This window comes from Cricetulus griseus (genome assembly GCF_003668045.3).
Source record: "Cricetulus griseus strain 17A/GY chromosome 1 unlocalized genomic scaffold, alternate assembly CriGri-PICRH-1.0 chr1_0, whole genome shotgun sequence".
Lineage (NCBI taxonomy): Eukaryota > Metazoa > Chordata > Mammalia > Rodentia > Cricetidae > Cricetulus > Cricetulus griseus.
In genome coordinates, this window is record NW_023276806.1 from 92974728 (window position 1) to 92999860 (window position 25133).

General features: G+C 39.0%; 1 protein-coding gene across 1 annotated transcript; it reads right to left on the reverse strand.

Moving 5' to 3' along the window:
• Positions 1 to 328: 328 nt before the first annotated feature.
• On the reverse strand, positions 329 to 23137 carry Selenot (selenoprotein T). Its single transcript, NM_001256851.1, is given in 7 exon segments — positions 329 to 1265; positions 1318 to 2937; positions 3369 to 3522; positions 5407 to 5494; positions 7027 to 7153; positions 7565 to 7675; positions 22918 to 23137. Coding segments are annotated over 5 exon segments (588 nt in total). The 5' UTR covers positions 23055 to 23137; the 3' UTR covers positions 329 to 1265; positions 1318 to 2937; positions 3369 to 3397.
• Positions 23138 to 25133: the final 1996 nt, after the last annotated feature.

A 25133-nucleotide genomic window follows, 5' to 3' on the forward strand; every position in this document is an offset into this window, starting at 1 on the left:
AGAAACCCTGTCTCGAAAAACCAGAAAAAAAAAGAAAGCAGGCAAGCAGTTTTAAGGTAAGACGTAGTGCCAGTCACAGATAGGGGACAAAAACCAGCTGCCTTAAGAAGCCATTAGAGGCCAGTTGGTGGTGGAAAATGCCTTTAATCCCAGCACTTGGGAGGAAGAGGCAGATGGATCTCTGAGTTTGAGGCCAGTGTAGTCTACAGAGTGAGTTCCAGGACAACCAGGTTTACACAGAGAAACACTGCTTCGAAAAACAAAACAAAAAGCCATTAGAAATGGATGACAACTTTTAACATTAAATATATTAGTACAGAATTAATAACACAAAGCAGGGTTCCTTTCATGTTGGCTTATTTATTTTCACAATGCCACAAAGAAGTCCCAAATGCTTACAATTCTTTACTTGCTTCTTGGTTTGTTTTTTTTTTTTGTTTTTTGTTTTTTTTAAAGAAAAGCCCTCAAATATCAAATCATGTTTTAAAAAAACTTTTAACTGAATTATTTTAAGTTAGGACAATGATAGAATGTGCCAGTCAATCAAAATTCCAAACTAATAAACCTTTAAGGAAAGAATAAACCATCACGGGATCTCATCACATTTCACAGCTGTTCAGGCTGAGCAACTGTCACTAATGCTAGTGCCATAACCAATGCTACTCACATTCAGAAAGCAGGTGTTCCTGTACATCTTACACACTGAGGCCTAACGCCATGTTTACCAACTTTTTCATTAATGCAAAAACCTTCCACAATGGCAACTGTGTTGAAAACTCCAGTAAAATTAGCTAGCCTATTGACAAGTCCTCAGTTCTCTGATTTATAGAGCACAGACATTTTGTAGCTATATGGCTATACCAATTTATATGCAACTAATAAATTTTAAATTGTTAGTAATAAAGTTATAAATAGTTTACTTTCTCCTTTACCTTATAATTTTTATATCCATGCATCTCATTTATCTCTTTAGTAGAATATTATATTCTGGATTTAAATATGACAACAGACGAGTGTGGATAAAACAGCTGAATTTTACTAGATGTCTAAGACAGTTAAAGCTATTATCTAGGAGACAAAATCAATCTAAGGCAAACATGGAGAAAGTTGGATTTGACTTTAGGTTCTTCATAGTTTGACCTGCCAAGTACACATGAACATCCATGGCCCAAATTCTGAATGTCTACATGCCATAAAGCTAATTGTGTCACAAATGGAATGTCCATTACTTGAAGAAAGGCCCCTCTGATGCTAAACTTTACAAGATGTGGAGTCTGGAGTGATAAGCAATCATATTAACAAGGTTTTAAGACCTAGTCAAAATATATATATATATATATATATATATATATATATACACACATAAATAATAAGCTCTAAGGAACTCGAGTTTAAATGACAATATCTATCACCAGAAGAACCTGGACTAGCAGTGCTGCAATCCTAATCAAAAGGTAACATTGCATCACTTTTCTTCAGTTCATCACCAGACTATCTTTCTGTTATCTGAAGATCACAGTAGATTCCACTTTAAGCTGTCATACTAAGAGGCATGGCCCGAATGCACTCAAGGTATGTCCAGTAGTCAAGCTGCTCTTAACATCTAAGAGTTAGGTGGCACCAATATCCTTCCCTTAAGCTCTTTAACTTTCACTCACAAATCCAGGGTTACAGTTGGCTCTTCCACTTAATCCCTGTCTGTTACAATGGCCGCTTTGTAACTGTTATTCAACATTATGTTTCTAGTTCTGCTAAATCATTCTTATTATCTTTATCAACTCTAAGTTTCTTTTTAGAACTCTGGAACAATATGAAAACAATGAAAATATTTTTAATTTTGTCTTCCAAACACAATAAAATTCTGATATAGGATGTTAAGATAATTCAATTACTAGACGAGTGATTTCCATTTACATAATACATACTTTATAAAGAGGTTTCATTGAATTTTTCTTTAGTGAGGTGAGTTTCAACTGTTTTAAAAACAGTTACTGTTTTAAACAGTAAGTTAGCTCATTGTTTGTGTGTGAATCTAAAGTGTGTCCTTTATGAGAGTATCTGTAAGTCACAAACAAAACATGAGGCAGATAGTTATTAAAAATAATGATAACAGGTACACTGAGCAATAAACTTTCATCTGCTCAGTTTTTTATTATTTAGTATAAAGGCCCATTAATCAATTCATTAGATTGGTCAAGGCAAGACATTTGAACTACACAATAGAATTCTAAAAGCAGTTGTTTTTGTTCCTGATAATCTCTCTCTCTCTCTCTGTCTCTCTGTCTCTCTCTCTGTGTCTGTCTCCCTCTCTGTCTCTCTCTGTCTCTCTCTCTCTCTCTCTCTCTCACACACACACACACACACACACACACACACACACACACACACACACACACACAGTAGAGTACTCTGGATATTGGATTTCCCCCCATAATCCTGTATAATTTACTGTTCACAATCTGCAGTGTTCTGAAAACTATATATTAAGCAAAACCAAATTAGAGCTATCTGATAAACTTTTATAAATTATTTGGGAACTTCAGGTGTTTCCAAGAAAACTAACATTAAACTGTAAAAAAATGAAAATTCATATAAAAACACAACAAGCTTAACACACATCTTGAAAAAAACTCAAGTTGTAATTCAATTCTGAACTTTCTCAAACTTGACCAAAAAAAGAGTTACAAGTAGTAATGCCACGCCAAGAAGAAACTATTAACAGTGGGCTCGGGGAAGCTACACAGTATCATTGCATTGCACTCCATGTATGTGCAGAATTCAGCATGTGCCAACAATGGAAAAACTATCTTGCACTGAGGTTTTCCAAGAGGTACAACGAGCCTGCCAAGAAACATCTGGTCTGTACTAACAGCTTGCTGTCTTCAGTACAGGCCTTCATAATGTCAGTCACGCTGCTCTTGCAAAATCCCTTAGTGTCTGAAACAAACAGAAAAAAAGAATAGTGTATTTTAGTAGTCACTCTTATACCAACCCTTGGGAAGCTAACTCACTGATCAGAAAGGAACAGAGACTGATATTACTACTAAGCAAGTAAGAGCTAACCAAGTCTCTTCACATTTACACAATTTCTATTTCTATTGTTCTATTTCTAAATGTTCTATTTTAAGTATGTTAAAAATAATGCATATTTAGTAACTAATTATTTGAAAATAAGGAGAAGCTATGCAATTACAAACTATAATAAAATGTCAATTCTGGCTTCTAGGAGTTCAGAGTTTGAAAGACATATCCAACTGTTTCATCTTAAGTGGGAAATTGAAGTGATAATATATGTAGCATGTACTAGCATTTGTGATAAGAATCAATGGAAACCCAAGAATAGCTACTGTATTTTTTTAACTACTTACAAAATAGTTTTCAGTGCCAATAGGTAGGGCTATGATCGATGATGTGGGATTGAATCCATATGCACATTGAGTTTCATTTCATTGTCAAGAATTTGAACAAGTTGTTGCATGGATGGAAGATGACCAGATTCCAGCTTAGACCAGACCGGCACATCTACAAAAATAAACAGTCATCACCCCACCCCAAAAACACATTAAAGATGATTCCACAATAGACATTGACCCCACAAATATTTATTGAGTTTCATACACAATTAGGGATACAGAAGTGACTGCTTCTTCCTCTTAGGGAGTTTTCACTGCAGCAAAGGAACCATTGGGCACTTCAAAAGTCACCACAAAATTATATTTATTTACTAAGATTAAAACCAGAGTGCTACAGTGTTATGAGGAATGTAAACACCAGCCTCTCTTGCTGACTGGCCAGGAAAGCACATCAGTTAAACTAGATCTAAAAACATAAAGGTAAGCCATTAAACTAGAGTAAATGCTCGTGGAAGTAAAAAAACTTTTGAGGTAAAAAGAATCCCAGCACTCGGGAGGCAGAGGCAGGTGGATCTCTATGAGTTCGAGGCCAGTGTGGTCTACAAAGAAACCCTGTCTCGAAAAAGCAAAATAAATAAATAAATAAATAAATAAATAAATAAATAAATAGGCCAGAAAAGAGAGTGGGCCTGCACAAGCTATATCAGGAAGTATTGCAAGAGAGACTGAAGAGGCATAGAAACATTGGGGTAACAAACTATAACAAACCAGGAATTAAACATTTTGCCTAGGGAAGAGTACCTGTCACAGTCATTCAACTCACACAGCAACTTGAAGGCAGCAATGGGAATATAGTTTAAAATTAGGCATAACTTTGGAAATCAGTGTAGCGGTTTCTCAGAAAATTGGGAATCAATCTACCTCAAGACCCAGCAACACCACTCTTGGGCATATACCAACCACATTCATACCACAAGGACATTTGTTCAACTATGTTCATAGTAACATTATTTGTAATAGCCAGAACTTGGAAACAGCCTAGATGGATGGAAACAACAAAGAATGTAGTACATTTACACAATGGAGTATTACTTAGTGGTTAAAAAAAAAAATTGTAGGCAATGGATAGAACTAGAAAAAGAACTTAAGGAATTTTAGACACTCAAGGACACAAGGAAATCTTCATTAAGAAAGTCACTGCAAACAAAACAAAACAACAACAAAAAAACAAGCAAACAAAACAACCAAGCAAACAAAAGAATCCAAGCCAGGCAGGCAGTGGTGGTACAAGCCTTTAATTTAATCCCAGCACTCAGGAGGCAAAGGCAAGCAGATCTCTGTGAGTTCAAAGTCAGCCTCGTTTACAAAGTGAGTTCACAACCGCCAGGCCTGTTACACAGAGAAACACTGTCTTATAAAAACAAAATGGAACAAAAAAGCAAAAACCACTGTTGAAGGTATATTCGCCAATCTACTGTTCAGAAAATGGAAGCCATGTAACACAGATTAGGGTGTCAGCAGGGAATATTATAGCAGAAGTAGATTTGTAAGCAATGTAGGAGACAGAATTGAGAAGTCCTGGTAACTTTGGAGTGGAGGGTTTAATGGAAGGCTACCCAAGGTTTCTGGGCAAAGTAGGAGGACAAATAATGGAACGATTAAATGAACAATAAGATCCAAGAGGAGAATTAAAGCAGCACATAAGAACCAGAGGGAGTAGCTAAGAGCTTATTGTGAAGCAGGTTATGTTAAAGATTCCCAAGTAAAGCACTCAAAACAGGTCTCCAGTACCCTACGGTTAGGCACTCAGGAATCATCATCCAGGTTTTACTTTAAAGCTATGGAGCAGAGTATTAGACAGTAAACACATGGGAGCCAGATCATCTAGAAGTTCTAGAACCTCAAGTAGCAATTAAAATTCTTCTCCTGAACTTCCAATCTCTATAATACAAACTCTTACATGAACATTAAAGAAGTTTCTCATGAAAAATAAAAAGCCTGTTTGTTATTAAGTATGTTAACTCCTCACAAATGCACACTAGTCAGAACCTACCATTTAAGGTTATCTCAAATGCACCTGTTGACATACACTGGTTCTCAATCATGTTGCTCAAGAAGAAAACCATCATACATGCATAAACCTAGAAGTCAAACAGCACAAAACATAAGACACATTCATTTTTAATACACAGTTTCAACTTTAATTTGATAGTACTTTCTTTTAATATAATTTAAAAGTGTCCATACAAAATGTCATCTCACAAATCATCTACACACCAGGAAAAATTCACAGCTCTTTACATTTTAAAGAACCTACATACATCATTCATATTATATACAGAATTTCTAAAACACCTCAACAACTGAAGTTAAATAAAAAAGAACACCAACTTTAAAATGGTTCACTTTACCAATGTTATAATGTAAAATGTCTTCACAAGAGAATAGTGATGCAACCACCAGCAACTTTATGTATATTACATAAACCAACTTAAGTTTTTTTAAAAAATCATGTTAAAACCATCTGTAGGTTTAGACTGTCCTAGCATATAGAAACACATGCATTCACCCTTTCAAAGGTAAATCAATCATCTTCAAAAAGAGACTACAACTGCTTTAATTTAGTAAAATTACTGGACAAAAGTTGGATATGGTAAAGATATAAATTCATAACACATTGTTTCAAAAAGTAAATATCTATAAGAGAAAGAAAGAGCTTGCCTGCCTATTCTATTTGGGCCAGGTGATGTTTGATGTCACAGCTTTTTATAGGAACACAGAAGGAAATGTCACACAAACTGTATCTCTATCTCTTGGCTCTTCCATGATCAGCCAAAAATGGCACTATACCTACGTTGCTATACATAAGTGAGCCACACAGAACACATAAGACCTGAACTGCAAACTCATGTCTGATTAACAATGGGGCAGAGACGTTTGTCTCCTAGAGACACCTAAGGATGTTTATGCTAACAAATGCCTATTCTAGAAGAACCACCAAATAGGAGTCTAAAGGCACTGAGTCTAGAACTAAAGGGCAAAGCTAGAGCACTCCCCAGAGAGCTCTGCTTCATGACGAAAGCATCTAAAACACTCCCATTCAAGAGGTAAAATTAGATCCATTTCCAATGATGGTAAGTGACTCAGGAAAAAAAAAAAGATTTTAAGTAAAAAGATAAAATAAGACTAATCATTAAAAGTTTAGAGGCTGCAGCCATGCATGGAGCAATAAGCCTGTCCACCTGACTGAATAACTAAGAAAAGCCCAACACTGAGAAAGACATAACTTCTCTTTTCTCTTCTTTCTCTATCCTAAGCATATCCTAAGGAAGCTGTGCTTCCTTACTTTCTCTAAAGCGTCCATCTCTATCATATGGCTGCCCACCAACCCTGGGTCTGAATGCTATGCCAGCTTAAATGCCATGGCTTTTTCTTTCTCTCCTCCAGGCAGCTGCTGAGGCTTTACAGTTTCTTTCTCTTTTGAATGCTAATAAAGTTGTCCCTGTGTTTCCAAGTTAAAAAACAAAACAAAAAACCCACAAACCTAAAAAGTATGCCACACGCGCGCACACGGGCACACGCAGGCACACACGGGCACGCACACGCACACGCACACGCACACACAAACACACAGTCACCACAACCTAAAAGCCCAGCCACCAAAGCCACATACCTTATTTTCTTGGCCCCACTGCCAGATGCTAGGAGCTTGCATGCCAAAAAAAGCAAAAGGATCCTTGCCAACAATTATTAAACCTATTAATACTAATTTGAAGATTGACAGGAAAGATGCTATATGTCTATCAAAAGAAAAGAAAAAATTAATCAGTAACTACAGTTTGTCTATTCTGAAACTTAATAATTAACCTATATGTGAAGACATTCTCAAGATATAAAACACAAGTTATTAATTACATTAAATTTAGTATCATTGATTTTCCTAGGAAATTGGGGGGTGGGGTGAGGTTCAGTGATAAAATGCATGCTCAGAAGGTGAAACAGCCTGGGCTCAATTTTAGACTAATTTCCCAACATGGATTACATGAGGAAACACCTCTTTAAAAGTCATCATCTCATTGTTCTTTATAAAGTAGCATTCTCTGTATATTATAAGCAAATAAGAAATCACATGAATCCAGCAAAGGTGAATGAGACCATTTACAAAGCTTGTAAGTTAAAAGACTGTATTCAAGTCACTGAAATTCACTCACCTATAAATTGGTTGAGGGAGGTAATTCTCTCCTTCAATTCGGATGTCTGGATACCGCTGGCTAATAACCCGCATGTACTCCTCAAACACCCGCCTGTACCCTCAGGATACACTGCCAAAAAAGAAATATTTCCATTAAGTGTTTTGAATGTATCTAGACTTAAAGTCAAAGAAAGTCTAAAAATTATTATCAGATTAAAATTGTTTCATAATTCATCACAATTAATGACTGACCCTAGACAATGGATACAGAGAAGGGTTTTTTTTTTCCATCTTATAAATTTTGTGTATTTATGTTCCCAGCAAATAAATCAGCTAGTTAAACACCACACTTCATAGCTTTGGGTTAGGTAGACAATAGCAAACACCAACTCAAACATATCTACATATCAAACTCTCACATAAACTGACCCCTTCTAGAGAGTACAGAAAATGTTGACTGAAATGCGAACAGCAGAAATCCTTCCTAACTGCTTACTGCTTATACAGAGCCCTGGAAGTAGATTTGAAAAGTTCTCAAAGTGACTCGGGACCCAAAGATGGGCAGCAGGGCCTGTGAGAGACCAAACAGGGAATCCGAAAACCCGAGAAGTCTTCCCTCACAGTTTTTCTGACTTACATCTGTATTTCCCCAATAAAATGTGTATTTTTCTCTTTTTGGCCCTATTCAAAGATTTTGACTGTACTTCCCCCAAAGATTAGAGAATAACTTTTTAAAAACCCATGTTCATTTCTAGAGAAATTCCAAACTATCTCACAGCAGGCGTGCATTTCTAGAACATGAGCAATGGTGGTCAGGGGTTGTGTCCTGTAAGTAGGACCTAATCCTCTGGCATGTGAACTATGAAGATGGGAATGGAGGAGTAGGAGAAAAGGGTGGGGAAGTCAGATTCTCCCCACCCCAACTGTAAAGGCCTGAGATTTTAGTCATTCCCCTTCCTTTCTTCCTTTTTACCCTCTCCAGGAACTGGGGTCAATCCTTGCTTGTGAGAGGAAAGCACTCCACTAAATCATACCCTTAGCCTGCCCAAGTTTTAACCTTTAATTTGGAGGCAAGTGAGAGGTAAGAACATGTAACAGGTCTGAGTTTAGTGCAAGTAGATATTTGGTTACAATTAGCAAATATAGCAGAGAAAAGCAAAGTGAAACAGTTGGTACCCCGTTAGGCAACAGTGATAGTCTGCATGTAATTGGCCCCCATAAGCACATAGGGAGTGGCACTATTACGGTGGCTTTGTTGAGGTAGTAAGGCCTTGTTGGAGGAAGTGTGTCACTGTGGGAGTGGGCTTTGAGCGTTCCTATACCCAAGATCCTGCCTAGTGTCTGAGAACAATTCTGGTTGCCTTCTGATCAAGATGTAGTCAGCACCATGCCTGCCTGCATGACACCATGCTTCCTGCCATGATGATAATGGACTGGACTGCACCTTTGAAACATAAGCAAGCCACCCCAATTAGATGTTTTCCTTTTAAGAGTTGCCATGGTCATGGTGTTGTCATAGCAATAAAAACCCTAAGACAGTAACTAAACTGGTAGAGTTGAAAAAGCACAGGGTCTTTTTGACATAGCATGGAAAAAAGACTTGTAGATTCCCAAGTTTCTAGTTCTATTTTGTGTATGAATTCTCCCTAAATATACTGTCACTAAAGACTAGACGCATCTCTTACTGTTGTTGTTTGGAGTGCCCAGAGCCTAGTGCACACTGAAGCAACATCTTATGAGTTGTAATGAATTGTTTATTTAAGGAACCATGAAATTGAGAATCAGTTTTAACATGTTTTGTAGATACAAGTATTTAGTTTACATAAATAACGAAAATGTTAGAAAAACCTTGTTCAAGCCTGCTTATTCTCCGATGAAATCTTTCCTAATCCTAAATTCTGGTTTCCCCTAAAACGTTCTGCTATAGCCAACAAATGCTCCATTTCTCATCATATTCATCTCTTTTCAAGTAAGAAACCTTTGATTTGCTTAGCTCTGTTCCCCAAATCCCCAAACACACACAAAAACTTTTTCTCATACTAATCCATGCTAGTCCATCATCCCCAGCCCCAAGCCAGCCACTAAGTCTTCTGCTGACTCAATTTAGATCAGGCTAAGCCTCCCAACAGTTGGTTAAAATTAAGACTGACAGTCTAGCCTGAAACATCTAAGAACTGCCAGCAGGAAGGCCATTGTGCTCCTTTTCACTACTTTTCCTCCCACCCCACATAGAGTTCCTAGACAGCACACTCGCCACCTGACTCTAAAAGCCATTATGTTTGCTTTGTACTGTCAGCAGTCTTGCTTTATACTTAGTATTATAATAGTTCCCATAAGCTCACTGTTTTGTAAATACATAATGTTTTTGAATTAGATATTTCCAAAGGGTAAGTACAGGACCTGAACTGGATCAAAAACAAACAAACAAAACAAAACAAAACAAACAAACAAAAAAACTGGTTTGGTCAAGATGACTTAGCAGGCAGGTGCTTGCTGCCAAGCCTGACCCACATAGCACAGGTACCTGTGGGAAAGCAAACACGTAACATGCACATACACATAATTACAATTAAAAACGTGTTAAGCTAAAACCACACTGGGGTAAACGTAACAAAAATGGCTTTTTAACCACAGGCAAGACAAGATGGGCAAAATGCAGCCACTACTCTAAATTCTTATTTCTCTTTTGACTTGCCATGAAAACTGACTGAAGCAGGCCCTAGAACAAGGCAAACCTGTGAAGTTTTACCTCCCCTGCTTTAGACCTGAGCAGACTCAGAAAAGGTGGGTTGACTTGCTCATGGTCATAAGGCTAATTAGAGGACAGAGCCAGATGGGAAACCAAATTATGTGAGCCCATCAACCAACATATCTGATTCCAAGTCAATTTGCTCAAAGGACAATACAGGGATTTTCAGATTGGAAAGACTGACAGACACAAAAACTTCATGGACTAATGAGATGGATCAGCAGGTAAAAGTGCTTGCCACACAAGCCTGATGACCTGTGTTCAACCCCTGCACCCATGCTGAAGATAACCAACTCTCTAAGGTTGTCCTCTTGACCCCCACACATACATGTATGCATACCCCAATAATAAAATTTAAAAAGTATGTTTTAATTTTTAAACAGTACTATGGGAGGGCTGCTAAAAATGGATCAATAGATGGAGTTAGGAAATACACTCTCCAACTATCAACAGTGTAGGTCCATTAACTTTGTCATTGCATTCACTCTGGTCTAATGAAATACCTGCACTATCCAACTCCCCCTGTATTCTCAAATAACCATGTAAAAGTGACACAGGGTATGTAGAAAAATGATTATCACCATTACTCGAAAAAAACAGTACTTTAAATGATTACATTTCTTAGTTTCCTGAAGGAGTTTACAATCTAACTTGAGAGAGACAAATATATAGAAAACACTGGGGAACAATTACAAGGAAACACACAATCAAGACCACAATGCAGTGCATAAATCAAACGTGTTAAAGTGAGAATGTAGCACATATATATACTTTCTACCACTCTTTTCTCGAGTCATAACCTATCTGGACTCAACCTTTTTTAGAAAATAATCTCCATTCTCTCTTCTTTGTTAGCAAAATTGGCAATGGGCCCATGTACTAGTTCAATTGGACAATAAGGGAGGTAACTCCACAACCACCTTCCAAATAAATTAGTCAAGGTGAAAGACGGCTTGACACGCACCTAAGGGAGACCCTGCCAGCGTGTGGCACAGATGCTAAGTTTAACAAAAGAAATTCTGTGGCCTCTGAAAGCAAGCAATGTAATTTCAGGACATAAAACAATGACAAAACACTCAGGCTCCAATTTCATTCCTACAAAGAACCACTACAGGAATCTTTAACTCCATTTACTCTCTGATTCTTATTTTCTTCTACCAGTCAAAATTACCTAAAACATTAAACTATTACTATGCTGGGCAAGCACTGTGGCACAGAACATCACCCCAACTTTTTTCTCTTTGGAGACAGGGCCTCCAAAGTTGCCTAGGCTGATTTCACACTTGCCTTCACACTGGGATGGTAGGTATGTGCCATCACACCTAGGCTGAAAATGTTTACGATAAGATTTTAGTTCATAAATTCTTATAGAAATTCACATCCATGTAGCACACTAAACACTAACAATGACCATGACTAAAGATGAGATCTAGATGAAAATTGTGAGGTAAACAGAAAGGCCAAAATAAGAAAAGTTACCTAAAATTTGCCTTCTGGAAAATTCCTATTTGAAAATTCAGAGCTAAGACTTAAGAACTTGAGATTGAACAGTAATCCTTCACATCTGCAAAGCAGCAAAGAAACCACCTACTACAAAGTGCCCCATCCCTAGGTTTCTATATCCCAGCAGAGGATTTTTGTTTTTTAAAGATTTATGTATATAAACACTCTATCTGCATGTTCATCTGCACACCACAATAGGACATCAGATCCCATTATAGATGGTTATGAACCACCATGTGGTCGCTGGGAATTGAACTCAAGTGTTGTGGAATATTTACATTGTAAAGATGGTCTTTGCCTAAGTACCTCCTTATTGGTTTAATAAAGAGCTAAATGGCCAGAAGGTATAGGAGGGACTTCTAGGTAGAAGGGATAAGAGGGACTTTCAGGCAGAGAAAGAGAGAAAGAATATAGATGCATAGGAGACACTCAGAGACTCAGAACAAGTTAGAGGTACAGAATGAAAGAAAGGAAAAAAAAAAAGCCACATGATAGAACGTAGATTAAAAAAATACAGGTTAATTTAAGATATAAGAGCTAGTCAGAAACAAGCCTAAGCTATAGGCCAAACTTTCATAATTAATATAAGTCTCTGTATCATTATTGGGGAACTAGCTGGCAGACAAAGAAAGACTCTTTACATATGGCACCCAATGTAGGGCTGAAATATCCAAACACAGGGGCTGAGAAACCTAAAAAAAAGTTCTGGACAAGGAACCAGATGTGGAATCCTAGTTCTGCAGTTTTTCAGGCAGGCCAGTACACAGGTACCAGACACTGTTTGCAGGCTGACGTCAGCTGCCAGTACCATGTGCCAGTGCCATTTGCTAAGCTAAGTCACACAGCAGCTGCCATGGCAGTTTAATATTTGTCTCTCACTGTCAGAGAAAGCTGCAGTTGCTTAGTAAAGCCAGGTCCAGACACACACACACACACACACACACACACACACACACACACACACACACACACTGCTAAAACGGTACAGTATGTTTTAACAATGTGTTAAGATGCTGAAAAAAGAAAAGAATATGTGTATAGACAACCATAGAAAAGTTTAAAAATAATGAAGTCTTCAAAGAGAGAGTACAGTAACATAAGAAAATAAGTTATGTAAAGATGGAAAATATACAGGGTGTCTGGATCCTGTATGATGCTTTGTTGACTTTTAATTTTTTAAATGCTAATGCATAAAAACAGTAACTGCTAAATGAGACAATGGATTACGGAAACTGCTAAATTAAACTAACCTATACATTTTGATACTGTCTTAACTTCAAATTGGAAATCAGAAAATATGCTGCATTGGGGAGAGGTTATGCTTCTATTTCCATAGGAAACAAAAGTGCTGGTTCTCTTCATAATTAATGAAGATCAGATTTGATCATGGGAGACCTCTAAGGATCTTGACTGCAGACATGAGGGAAAAGGCCAAATAAGACTACAAGACATGTGATATATAAACCAATCTCTTGACATGGAAACAACTCTGAGACTGGATGAGACACTGTAAATATTATTGGCTACAGAGTCCTTATGACTTCTTATTATGGATAGAGGTTTGGTTATACAGTCCAAATGAACTTATAAAGTTAACAGATGCCTAATTTTACCTGCTCAAATATAAAACAAAAAATCATTTTTAACTGACTTGTGAACACTGCACATTCCATACTTGTGTTAATACAGACATATGTAACCTTTAAAAGTTTATGTATTTTCGGAAAAAAAGAAACCAGACACCAGTAAAAACAAGTAGCCCAGATGATCCAGCCTCTCAGAATGCCTCTGTTGCAGTTTCCTCAAACTTCTATATCCACAGCAACTTCAAAATTGCTAGCTAAGATGATCCAGCCTCACAGACTATCCAGCCAAGACTTCAGATAAGTTCTACACTTTCCAATCAGAGACTGAACAAAAAATACAACTTAGCTCTCCCAGGACTTGATCATATCCCATTTTTCTCAGGGGCCCCCAACAACAGAAAGCAGTCTAGTGAACAGAACATGGTGCCCACATTCCCAAGAGGTGGGGTGAGTGGTTTTTGGTCATTCCATGGGTAATGGATGTTTCCCATAATTTGGGGGGTTGGTTACAAACTGCTATTGGTAATGGTCAGGAAAAAAGCTAAACAAAGGAGATTAGATTTAAGGACCTTTTTCTGAAGGGAAAAAGGGGGTATAGTGTTGGGTCTACTTTTAAACAACTACTAGTCTCAAATATTTTACACTGGTATGGATTTTTGTGTATTAACACAAACTAATATTATTTTTGTTATACTGTGTATGTTTCTACTCTTGTTTAAGGTACTGTACCTATGTAGCTCAATTAACACATTTCGGACCATACAGAAATCTCTAAGACATGCACAAGAGACCACACATTTTTAGGCAAACTGCATGTTATTTAAATCATCATAATTATAGAATCCTAATGCACTTTAGGTGTTGTTTTTTCAATAATTATAACATTTGTTTACAAAAACAATTAAACTAATTAAACAATTAAAGTTCCTAGTACTTAACATATGGTACTGCATAAAACATTTTCCTCTATGAAGAGGGACCAAACAAAATTTTCATCTTTATTTATGAACTGCACAAACTCTGCAGGCTCTCATAGGAAATTTTTTCTTTCTACTTGCTGGAATGCACACAGGTTCACACTGCTTCATACCACCTGACAACCTTTTGGGTGTTCCTTACAAGGTGCTCTCCTTATACTTCCAGGGGAAGGCTTGACAGATCTGTCTCTGGTTCTGGAGAGCCATCAGGATTGTCATCCATTATCCAGTTTCTTGCCACCTATAGCAGAAACTTGTAGGGGACAGTAAGCCACGCCTGTTAGAGGCTGGCTACAGGTGTGCCTGACCACGCCTGTCAGGGCATGGTCAAGGTAAGGTCAGGATGATGCATGAGGGGTACTTAAAGGACACCAAAGCACATGGGAGCCCCTTCTCTCTGGCCTCCCTGACTTGCTGAGCCTGACAGTGGTGGCGCACACCTTTAATCCCAGCACTCAGGAGGCAGAGGCAGGTGGAGCTCTGTGAGATTGAGACCAGGCTGGTCTACAAGAGCTAGTTCCAGGAGAGCAAGGCAGGTAGGCCAGACAGAAAAGGCTCCCATGTGCTTTGCCATCACTTAAGAACCCATCACGCGTCATCCTGACCTCACCTTGACCACGCCTGTCAGGTTAGGCACACCTGTAGCCAGCCTCTAACAGGCATGGCTTACTGTCCCCTACAGAAACTATTTACACTTCAGTTTTGCTTGTGGATTGAGGATGTTGTACATTCTAAATGAATTGAAAACTCCACAGTTTAAGGTACAGCACTACTTTTTTTGCCCATTTCATTTTTTTTCCCCTTAGAATAGAACAACATGAAAGGTCAATGCCTTTCATGTAGGCATTATATTCCTTGATGCTGGTAGGCTATTCTCTCCCATTTTTCTATTTTTTCCCCCTGTTGTCATCAAGACAGAGACAGGAGTGTCATGAATTGTTGATATCATTCAGACAAACGACTTGTCTATCCATGCTAAGAGAAAAATATTGCCTTTTCTGGAAAATATTATATCACCTTTCTTCATTCTTGATGTTACATTTTCAAATTGGCAGTAAGCCTCCACTCTCCCTAATAGTCCTACAGCCTCTAGATTTGTTCTATAGCAGCAATTCAGCAGTAGCTGTAGCACTCTAATAATTATCCTGGTAAATATGGTACCATATGCCAAGGCAGGGTCCAATGACTGAAAGAACAGTTTCTTGCATTTTTTTTCCTTAATCAGTATATATCTCCACATTGTAGATAGTCTGTGTCATTAGTGCACACCATCCAAACAAGTAAACCATATTTTGTTATTTTCTCTAGATGTTACATGCGAAACTTTAAATGTCCTCTCCATGGAATCAATTCCTCATCCAAAGACAACTGTTGCTTTTTTGGGTTGTACATTGTTCAAAATTTATGAAGGAAGTAATCCAGCACAGGCTGGATCATAAAGAATGACTGTCCATTTTGGTATTATCATGGAAATGCCAGAATATCCATATTTGCTCAAATCTATGGTGACTGTGGAACTATAGGGATATACATCAAAGGATCTGTTGACCAACAGTCTTTCAAGCTATCTTTTCTTATTTGACCCATCAGAATAATTAGGCCAAAGAATTTCTTGATGCCTATCTCTATAACCAGGGACCACTTCAGTGTTGTAGATGGTGTTTTGCATTTCATCGAGGTTTGATCATAATTGGAAAGCTCTTTGCACATCTCAATGGTCGCAGAGACAGAAATATAGTGACCCCACCATGATCTTCAAACATTTGTAAGCATGGTGCTGTGTCAATTTCAGATCAACAATTATCAGTAGCTTTATGAGTGTCAAAATCACTTGAAAGCACAGCTACCTTGTGCTTCCTTACAGATCTAATAATTTCACTGTCAACAGAATTGGTAGAATCCTCTCAGGAATAATAAAAACAGTCATTTCCATCTTCGATCTCACTAAGAATATCTGATAAATCATTGTTAAATATTGCCAGAAGTTTATCAGTTTCATTGGTTTCCCTCCTTTTTCTGAGTGAGGGCATTTCTAAAAGAACCAGGAACTTGAAGACAACTATCTGAATGACAAAACTATAATGTAACTGCAATGCTTCATGGGTTCGTGCAATTATATAGCTTTTCATAGATTAACCTGCAGTTTCCAATAATGAGATTGCTTCATTCAGTGTGGGCAAGACAGTATGTTGACATCTAATGTCCATAACAGATGGTGCATGAAACACGAGAAAACTCTTGAACAGTAAGAAATGTATTTAAAATGTAATGTAAAGTTCTAGTCTTTAAAAGCTATTATTATAAACCATTTAGGATGATTTAAAAATGTGGGCTAGTTGGTAGTCATTTATATCAAACTTGCAGTCATGTTAGGTATGTTTTCAAGGTCATACAGAAATATATTTTAGATAGATGGCCTTCAAACACTTCAAAGACCTACAAAATACTGAATTTAAAATGTTTTCAATAGCATAAGGCTTTTTTATGACAGTAAGACATATCTGGTTCTGGCAGCACTAATTTACTTCAAAACAGGATGGTGAGCATTGAAGAACCTCCATACGAAGTTTGATTTCAATGTGACAAAGCTAGCCATTTGGGCAAGAAATTGCCCTTGCCTTGACTGCTGGCAGTATGCTGTCCAAACTGGACAAGCCGAACACAAAAGAAAGTGACTGCTGAACTTTGCCAAGACAAGGTAGGATAGTCCTTCCAAACTCCTGCTTTACAGAAAAGTCTGTTAGATATTCTAGATCTGTAGGTCGAAGATGGATGACCCAGTGTTACAGAGAAACTTAGGGTAACTGTCCAGGCAGCCGGATGTCTCTGTCATTTCTATAAGTTTTGGAAGTTATTTGCTCTACACCTTGTTTACTCAGGTAATTTATATTTTTCTTGGGTCTCTGATGGAGTTGAAGACAAGATAGTCATAGTTACAGTTTTCCTTGTTACCAAATTAAAAAAAAAACAAACTCACAAAAGAGGTATAAAGTTTATAAGGTTGAAAAATCATAAAGGTTTAAGTTGTTTATCTAAGAAAATGTTTTGAGGTCTAAAAGATAGTTTAGAATAGTAATACAAGTTATGATAGAAAGTGGATTAAGAATAAAACTTTAAATTCCGTCAAGATAAGAGTATTTTCTCAGAATATGCTAAATACAAATGGACTAGATAGATATTGTGAATGTAATTTTTAGCTGGTAATTGTTCTTATTGTATATAGTTTTTCTATGTTAAAGTTAAAACCTTTCCTTTTTAATTAGACAAAAAGGGGGAATGTTGTGGAATATTTGTTTACATTGTAAAGATGTGTCTTTGCCAAGGTACCTTCTGATTGGGTCAATAAATAGCTGAATGACCAATAGCTAGGTAGGAGGTATAGGTGGCACTTCTGGGCAGAGAGAAAGAGGAAAAGGAATCTAGGTGCACAGGAGACAACAGGAGACACAGAACAAGTCAGAGGTACAGAAAGAAAGAAAGTTAAAAAGCCATGTGACAGAATGTAGATTAAAAAATATGAGTTAATTTAAGATATAGGAGCTAGTCAGGAACAAGCCCAATTTATTTGGCTGAGCTTTTATAATTAATATATGTTTCTGTGTCATTATTTGGGGGCTGGCTGGCAGGACAGAGAAAAGACTTGTTACACTCAGGACCTCTGGAAGACCAAGCCAGAGCTCTTAGCCACTGAGCCATCTCTTCAGCCCCATATGTTTAAAAGGAGAAACACTGATGAGACTTAAGCAGAACAGGTGAATCAGGGTCTGAGGGGACCAGGAATAATGGGAGTGGTACAATAAAATCTGGAAGCTTGGTTCAGTGGCCAAGAACATAGCATACCCCACACATAACCACTCTGAGCTAAGCAGAAGCCAGCTGGGTAGCAACCTACCAAACTGAAACCATCATCTACATTCCAGCAAAGGGCTGGGTAAGACAGGTGTCACAGGACCAACTACAGCAGATTCACCAATTTTAGTTTTTTAAACACACACACAGGTATACCATTGGCAACACTTTAACAGTTCTCTAATGGGTAAGTCTTCATAGCCAAGGCTGTTTTTCTTGAAGGAAGGAAGAAAGGAAGGGAGGGAGGGGGGAGGGAGGGAGGAAGAGAGGGAGGGAGGAAGGAAGGAAGGAAGGAAGGAAGGAAGGAAGGAAGGAAGGAAGGAAAAATAAAACAAAACTGGGTCTGAGTTGTAGCTTTGATTCTAGCACTCCATAAGCACGGGCAGGTGGTTCTGTGAGTTCAAGGTCAGCCTGATCTACATAGACAATTCTAGGATAGCCAGCGATAGACAGGAGACCACTGTGTCAAAAAACAACAACAAAACAGAAAGAAAAGAACCGAAAGACTATGGGGGGTGGGGTGGGGAGTAAAAATGAAAGAGCACAAAGAGTAACCAAAAGACTCAAAATAAGAGTCTACACTAGAAGCTGATCTGCAGGGCTGGAGAGACAGCTCAGAGGACACACCACACTCATCACTCCACAGTTCAACATCTTGACAGCTCTCTCCACTCGTGGAGGTCACTTGGGAGCTCAGTGGCAGGTGCTCACCTAGATCGAATACAAAATGGCACACCATTTGCATAGACCCTGCACACATCTTCCTGTATGCATGAACAACACCTATAGATTACTTTGACACTCAACATAGTGGAATAGTTGTGTATTCTACTGTTTGGAGAATGCCAGTACATTGCAATACACCACCCCCTGATATTTTCAATCTGAGACTGGCAATTCATGGATGTGGATCTCACAGATACAGAAGGACAACTGAAATCCACCACGTCATGCTGCTAAATTACCTACTTCTTGGAGACCTCTCTAACCTCTTTGTATTTCCACTACTACCTTTTGCTTCGAGTTCTATCATCTCTCAGTTGGACAACTCTAAAAAGCCCCTTCCCTCCTAAATATATTCCTTTCCATTATTGTCCTCTAAAAACATTTTCCACCATAAAACTAGTTGGCCTTTCTGAGGCAAGCTGAAACTCAAGGGTCTATGCTACACATTTTTTAAAGTTAATCAATGGCCTCCTTCAATAAGGCCATAGTTTACTAACCCCTACAGAAACATATTTCATCATTAGATCCCTGTTCAAGGTGTGAGGAGATGACTGTTTTGAAAGTGCTTGTTAAGCAAGCATAGGGACCCGGAGTTCAATCCCTATCACTAACAATAGCAAAAGAGCCAGGAGTGATGCTGTGTGCCAAGTCCCAAGACCTTGTCTCAAAAAAAACCAAGATGGGGCTCCTGAGGTGCTGAGAAAGAATGAGAAGCCCCACTCCCACCCCCCACTACAAAGTTCATTTCTTAAGGAAACCTTCCTGATCTGGCACTCTATCAGCAAGACTTTCCCTAACAGCACTTAGCAGAATTGCAATTTTATGTACTAGTTTGTTCTTGCCTATAAAAACCACAAGAGAACAGAACTGAATTCTGTGTACAACATAAAATTTTACTTGGAAAGAGTAGGTAAAACATTAGTTTGTTAGTATGTATATATCAAGTGTCAATTAGCCAATATGATCCACATCTCCAATTCAGCATTTTACTACCTTGATCATTATCAACATATAAATCAGTTTTGGTTTTTGCTTCTGTGGAGAAGGGGGAGTGAGAGCAGGTGGCACTGGAAGTCAAGGGCATCAGACACTCTGGAGGCAGAGTTACTGGAAGTTGTAAATGCCTGATATAGGTGCTGGGAACTGGGGCTGCAAGCTCTTAACTGCTGGACATCTATCTCTCCAGCTCCCTCAGTATTTGCTCAATTTCTTTCTCCTATACTATGAAAGCAAAGACTGAGACAACACACATTTAAATAAAAATCTAGTTTCGTAATACCGTCTTCACTTATCTCATAAAAATGTAGGCAGGAGCTGTCTATCTTAGAATTATGGCAGTGGATAATTAAATTGCTAATTTGAAAAATCAGCATATTCTAATGTTCTGAAACCTTTACTTCATTTAATCTACTATTGCAGTAATTCAATTGTCTAATGCTCAAGGGAGTAGTAACTATATTAACTGTAAAGAGTTATATGTAGTCAGTAACTTCTTTAAACTGTATGTAGGAACTGTTATGTAGATCTAAGTGGATGATAAATCACATGTAAAAGAAAATAAAGACCCATCATGCCTATGGGCAGCTCCCAGAATATACTGACCCACAGAAGTCAAAGGAAAATGAGACAGAACTTTAGGCCAAGGTCTGACTGGAGAACTGCCTCTTTAACATTCAATATTTAAACAGCCAAATCCTCAGTATGAAATCATTGAGACTCTACTGCTCAGTCAACTAACATAACAAACCAATACAGAGATACAACAGAACTCAGATACAGAGAACAAAATGGTACCATTTTGGGGAAGTTTCCTGGGAGGCCCTGTCTGGTGCACTGTGAAATCTTAAGCTACTGACCCAGCAGGTACTGAATGAACTGTTGCTGGAAAGGCACAAGAGCAACTTGGTCAAAAGTTTCATCCCTTTCAATACAGTTCCTTTATGAGTTGCCGTGCTGTTTCTTCTACAAGCAACTGCAATAGTGGTAACACCAGAAGGTAGGTAATGCTGAGCTACGACTGTTTATGAAAATGTACTTACATTAAGTATAAAACACAAAAGTCAATTGAAATGAACTTTAGAACAGTTAAGTTGAAAAAAAGTTTTATGGCACTGAAATTTCAAATGAAATTTAAGGTATTTTTCATGTGTTTATGCTCTGTTGTATTACTTTCTTCTCCCTTCACAAACTTGCAAGTAAATATTTTAAAAGGGTCTGTCAAAACCAGATGCCTAATATTCATTTATTATGAATAGATTAATCGCTAGGGGAAGAGCAGAAAGCTAAATTTAAACAACTTGGTAGGGTATTATAATAAAGCTATTTCTGATGCATATATTCTAAAACACCAAAGGGCTTATAATGACTGCAAAACAAACTTGACATTTTAAACAATCCTGAACCTAAATTACAAAAAAATACTAAGCATCAAAATTTCAACTAAAGCAACTATAAGGTTTGTAAAAAGCTTTAATGCCTGCTTGACATTCCTTCCATTTTTTTGGGGGGGTGGGGGTTGTTTTTTTGACTGGGAGTGGGGTAACACAGGTTGGCTTTGACTTATGTAGCCAGGGATGATCTTGAATATTTGATCCTCCTCACTCTGTTGAGATTACAGTTGTCCATGCTATGTTTATTCTTTTGGAAATCTTAAAGGAAATGCATACAGTAAAGCTGTAACAAAAATCCAAATACTGTTATCAGAGAGATTTGGAAACTGGACCTGAGTTCAATGCCCCAGGCAAACATGGTGGAAGGAGAGAACTGACTCTTGCTTGCAAGTTGTCCTCTGATTTCTCCACAGGCACTGTGACACACACCCCCCCCCAACTATATACATATATACATTAAAGAATTTCAATGTAAGCAAAGGCACACACAAAGTTTGAAAAATAACTTTGAAAAAGCATGAGTTCAAGTAAGAAAACAGAAATATTACATTTGAGTTGAAAACTTCTGTCTTTTAATACCTAATTAAATCCCAACTACCATGCTTAATCATTAGCCATCTTGGTCAGTTGGTAAAACAGCTACCACTTTCTTAAAAAAGAAAAAAAAAAGTAAAAGGGGCTGTGGGTGAAGGTCAGTGGATCCGTGATGCGATAAATTCAGGCATATAGTAAAGTTCGCAGGGAATTTTGTTTGTAAACAGAAAAAAAAAAATCACCAAATTTGCACGTCAAACTTAACCCTCCCCCGTCCGTCTTATTTTCTGATTCTCTGGTAGAAACTGATTTAAAAAAAAAAAAAATTTGCTTTGTCTTCAGTGATTAAGCAAAAAGATGAAGAAATCTAAACTTAAAATTTACTGGTACACGTTTAGAAAAGTCGGCTTTAAATGAATTCTGGCCAATAACAATACTGCAAAGTATCCAGATTCTGAAAAGAATTACTAACCTGACGTCCCATCCTGAGAAAACACCATCGTTTGAGGTTTCGCTTTCTCCACCCTTGTGCTTTTTTTTTTTTTTTTTTTAAATCGGCGCTTTTCAAAGCTTCCCCAACCCTTGTCACCTTAAGATGGATGCCTGACCTGCTTCTGACAACAAAGTCAATTACTAAGTGGCATCGAAAACGCACGGGTTCCCTTCATTTTTCCTACGAATGCACAAACCTTTAAAAGTGAGAGATGCCCGGGAGGCGTGCGGGAGCCGCCGGGCCGAGCCGCGGTTTCTGGGAGCGGCGGGCTCCACCTCGCGTCCTCGGAGCGGAGCGCTGCCGCCCAGCCCGGTAGGCTCCCGGCGCGCAATGATGCGGAGCCCCGCCGCCTCGGGAAGGCCTGCAGCCCCAGCCCGGCCCTCCGGAGGCTGCCGGGGACCACGGGCAGTGCCCGGAGGACAGAGGCGGCCTGCGGGAGAGCCCCGACCCCGGGCCGCCCATGCGGAAGGGCGCCGGTGCCCGCTCTCCCGTCAGGCAAGGAGCAGGCGGCTAGGCCGCGAAGCCGGGGCGGGCAGGGCGGCCGGGGGTCGACGCACGTACTCACCAGATCTGGAACTTGAGCAGCGGCCCCGTGGCATACTGCATCTTTAATCTCTTGCTGGGCACGCCGCCCAGGTTGGCAGAGGCCTCGCTGCGGACCACCGCCGACGCCGCCACCAGGAGAAGCAGCAGGAACCTCATCTTAGTCGAGACAGCCGCTCCGGCCGCCTTCACACCGAGACTGCAGCCGGCCCACAAGCTAGCCACGAACTGCTCCCCACTGCGCAGGCGCGCTCCGCCAAGGTCGGCGAGGAAAGCCGGAGTGCGCCTGCGCAGCTGGCGTCCGCGCCCATTGTGGATGGAGAGCTGACCTGTGTTGCTGTCTTGATCCAGCACCATCTTGGATGTGTGCAAACACTGAACGGGTACAAGACAGAGCAAACACTGAACGGGTACAAGACAGAGGGGGAGGATTTTTGCTGGTGAGATATAAAGGGGGCCCATAATTGTTTCAATTGGCAAAAATGAACTCTACATTCCCTTTTTGGTTTGGTTTTTTTTTTCTCCTTTTTCAAGACAGGATTTCTCTGCCTGGCAATTTTGGAACTAGCTCTGTAGAGACGGCTGGCCTGAAATTTACAGAAATCCGCCTGCTTCTGCCTCCCGAGTGCTGAGATTAAAGGGGTGTGCCACCACCGCCGGGCCCATTTTTGTTTTGAAAGACATTCTCATATAGCCCAGACTAGCTTCTGTGTAACCTATAAGCCTGGAATGCCTGATTCTCCTGCCTCTGGCTCCTGAGTCTGGGGATTATAATCAGGTCTGCTCACCAATGTCATCGGCATTGTTAGGGGTTGAGCAATTATTTGTACATGATAGACACGGACTGTACTACTGAGCTACATCCCCAGCTCTTCTACATCCAAGGGAACTCCCAAATGTTTAATGGTTTTTCCTTTACTCTTATAATATTGATCTCTCCTAAAAGAATATTTAAAACAAATTTTAGGTCTCCTGTAAGATAATCACACCTGCTCCAAGGTGCAGCTTGATCATCATAGATAATTGGTTTCATTTTGGGGTGACAGTGGTGGTTTGTCCTACAAGGTTCCTGTTGCTTTTGATGTTGGGCCTTTATGGTAAAGATGCTCAATTCAGGCCAGACTGTGGTGGCACTCGCCTTTAATCCCAGCACTCATGAGGCAGAGGCAGGCGAATCTCTGAGTTCAAGGCCAGCCCGGTCTACAAAGCAAGTGCCAGGACAGCCAGGGCTACACAGGGAAACCCTGTTTTGGGAAGTGAGAGGGGGTGGGGGACACGGGACTGTGGGGAGATATTTATTGCTTAGAGCTGTTGCTCTTGGACTCCAAGGTGTCTGCAAGTTAGGACAATTTTTGGAGGCTTTCCAGTGCTGCCGTTGTTGGAAGACATTTTAGATAAAATCGTACAGTGAACAGTTCCTTTCTGCATATTTGTCATAGAAAGTAGGATTCCTAATGTGTCACCTTGCAGAATGTATAGTTATATAGGAAAGATGTTGCTGGAAGATGCTGATTAATGGTAATAAAACTGTGGGCATTATCTTAATGGGGCATGGTAGGCCACACTTTTCATCCCAGCACTCAGGAGGCAGAGGCAGGTAGAGCTCTGCATGTTCGAGGCTAGCCTGGTATATATAGTGAATTCCAGGACAGCCAGAGCTACAGAGAAAAACCTTATTTCAAAACAGCAAACTATGGACATTATCTGAAATTCATTGCTGGGCATTTTTACAGAAATAATTGTTACACAATATTTACATTGGAATATAAAATATAATTACATAAATCACAATTTCAAGGATATTTTAATAGTGGGGGAAATGCTTATTATTGCAGTGAGAAATGGAGGATATAGAATTCTGTTTAGTGTATCCCTTTATGTGTCTAAACTTCCATCAGCAAACAGGCCAGTGTTTTGAGTGTAGCTCAATCAAGTGTTTGTATCCTCCTCATTTTTTTTCTATATCTCCCTCTCTTCCCCCCAAACAATGGATATATTATTTTTGTATTATCACAAATATATTCTCAATTATTTAAAATGAGGATGAGGTGGGGAACACAAAAGCTCCTTAGGAATCTAATAAAATCCTTTCTCCTAGAGTTTTTCTTTGATTTAAATTATTTGGGTTTGGATGATGATTTGGTCTTTTTTAGATAGATTCTTAGTATAAGTTCTCCTGCATCTGCTTTCCAAGTGATGAGATGATAGGTGAGTACCACAGTATCTCTTTTTTTTTTT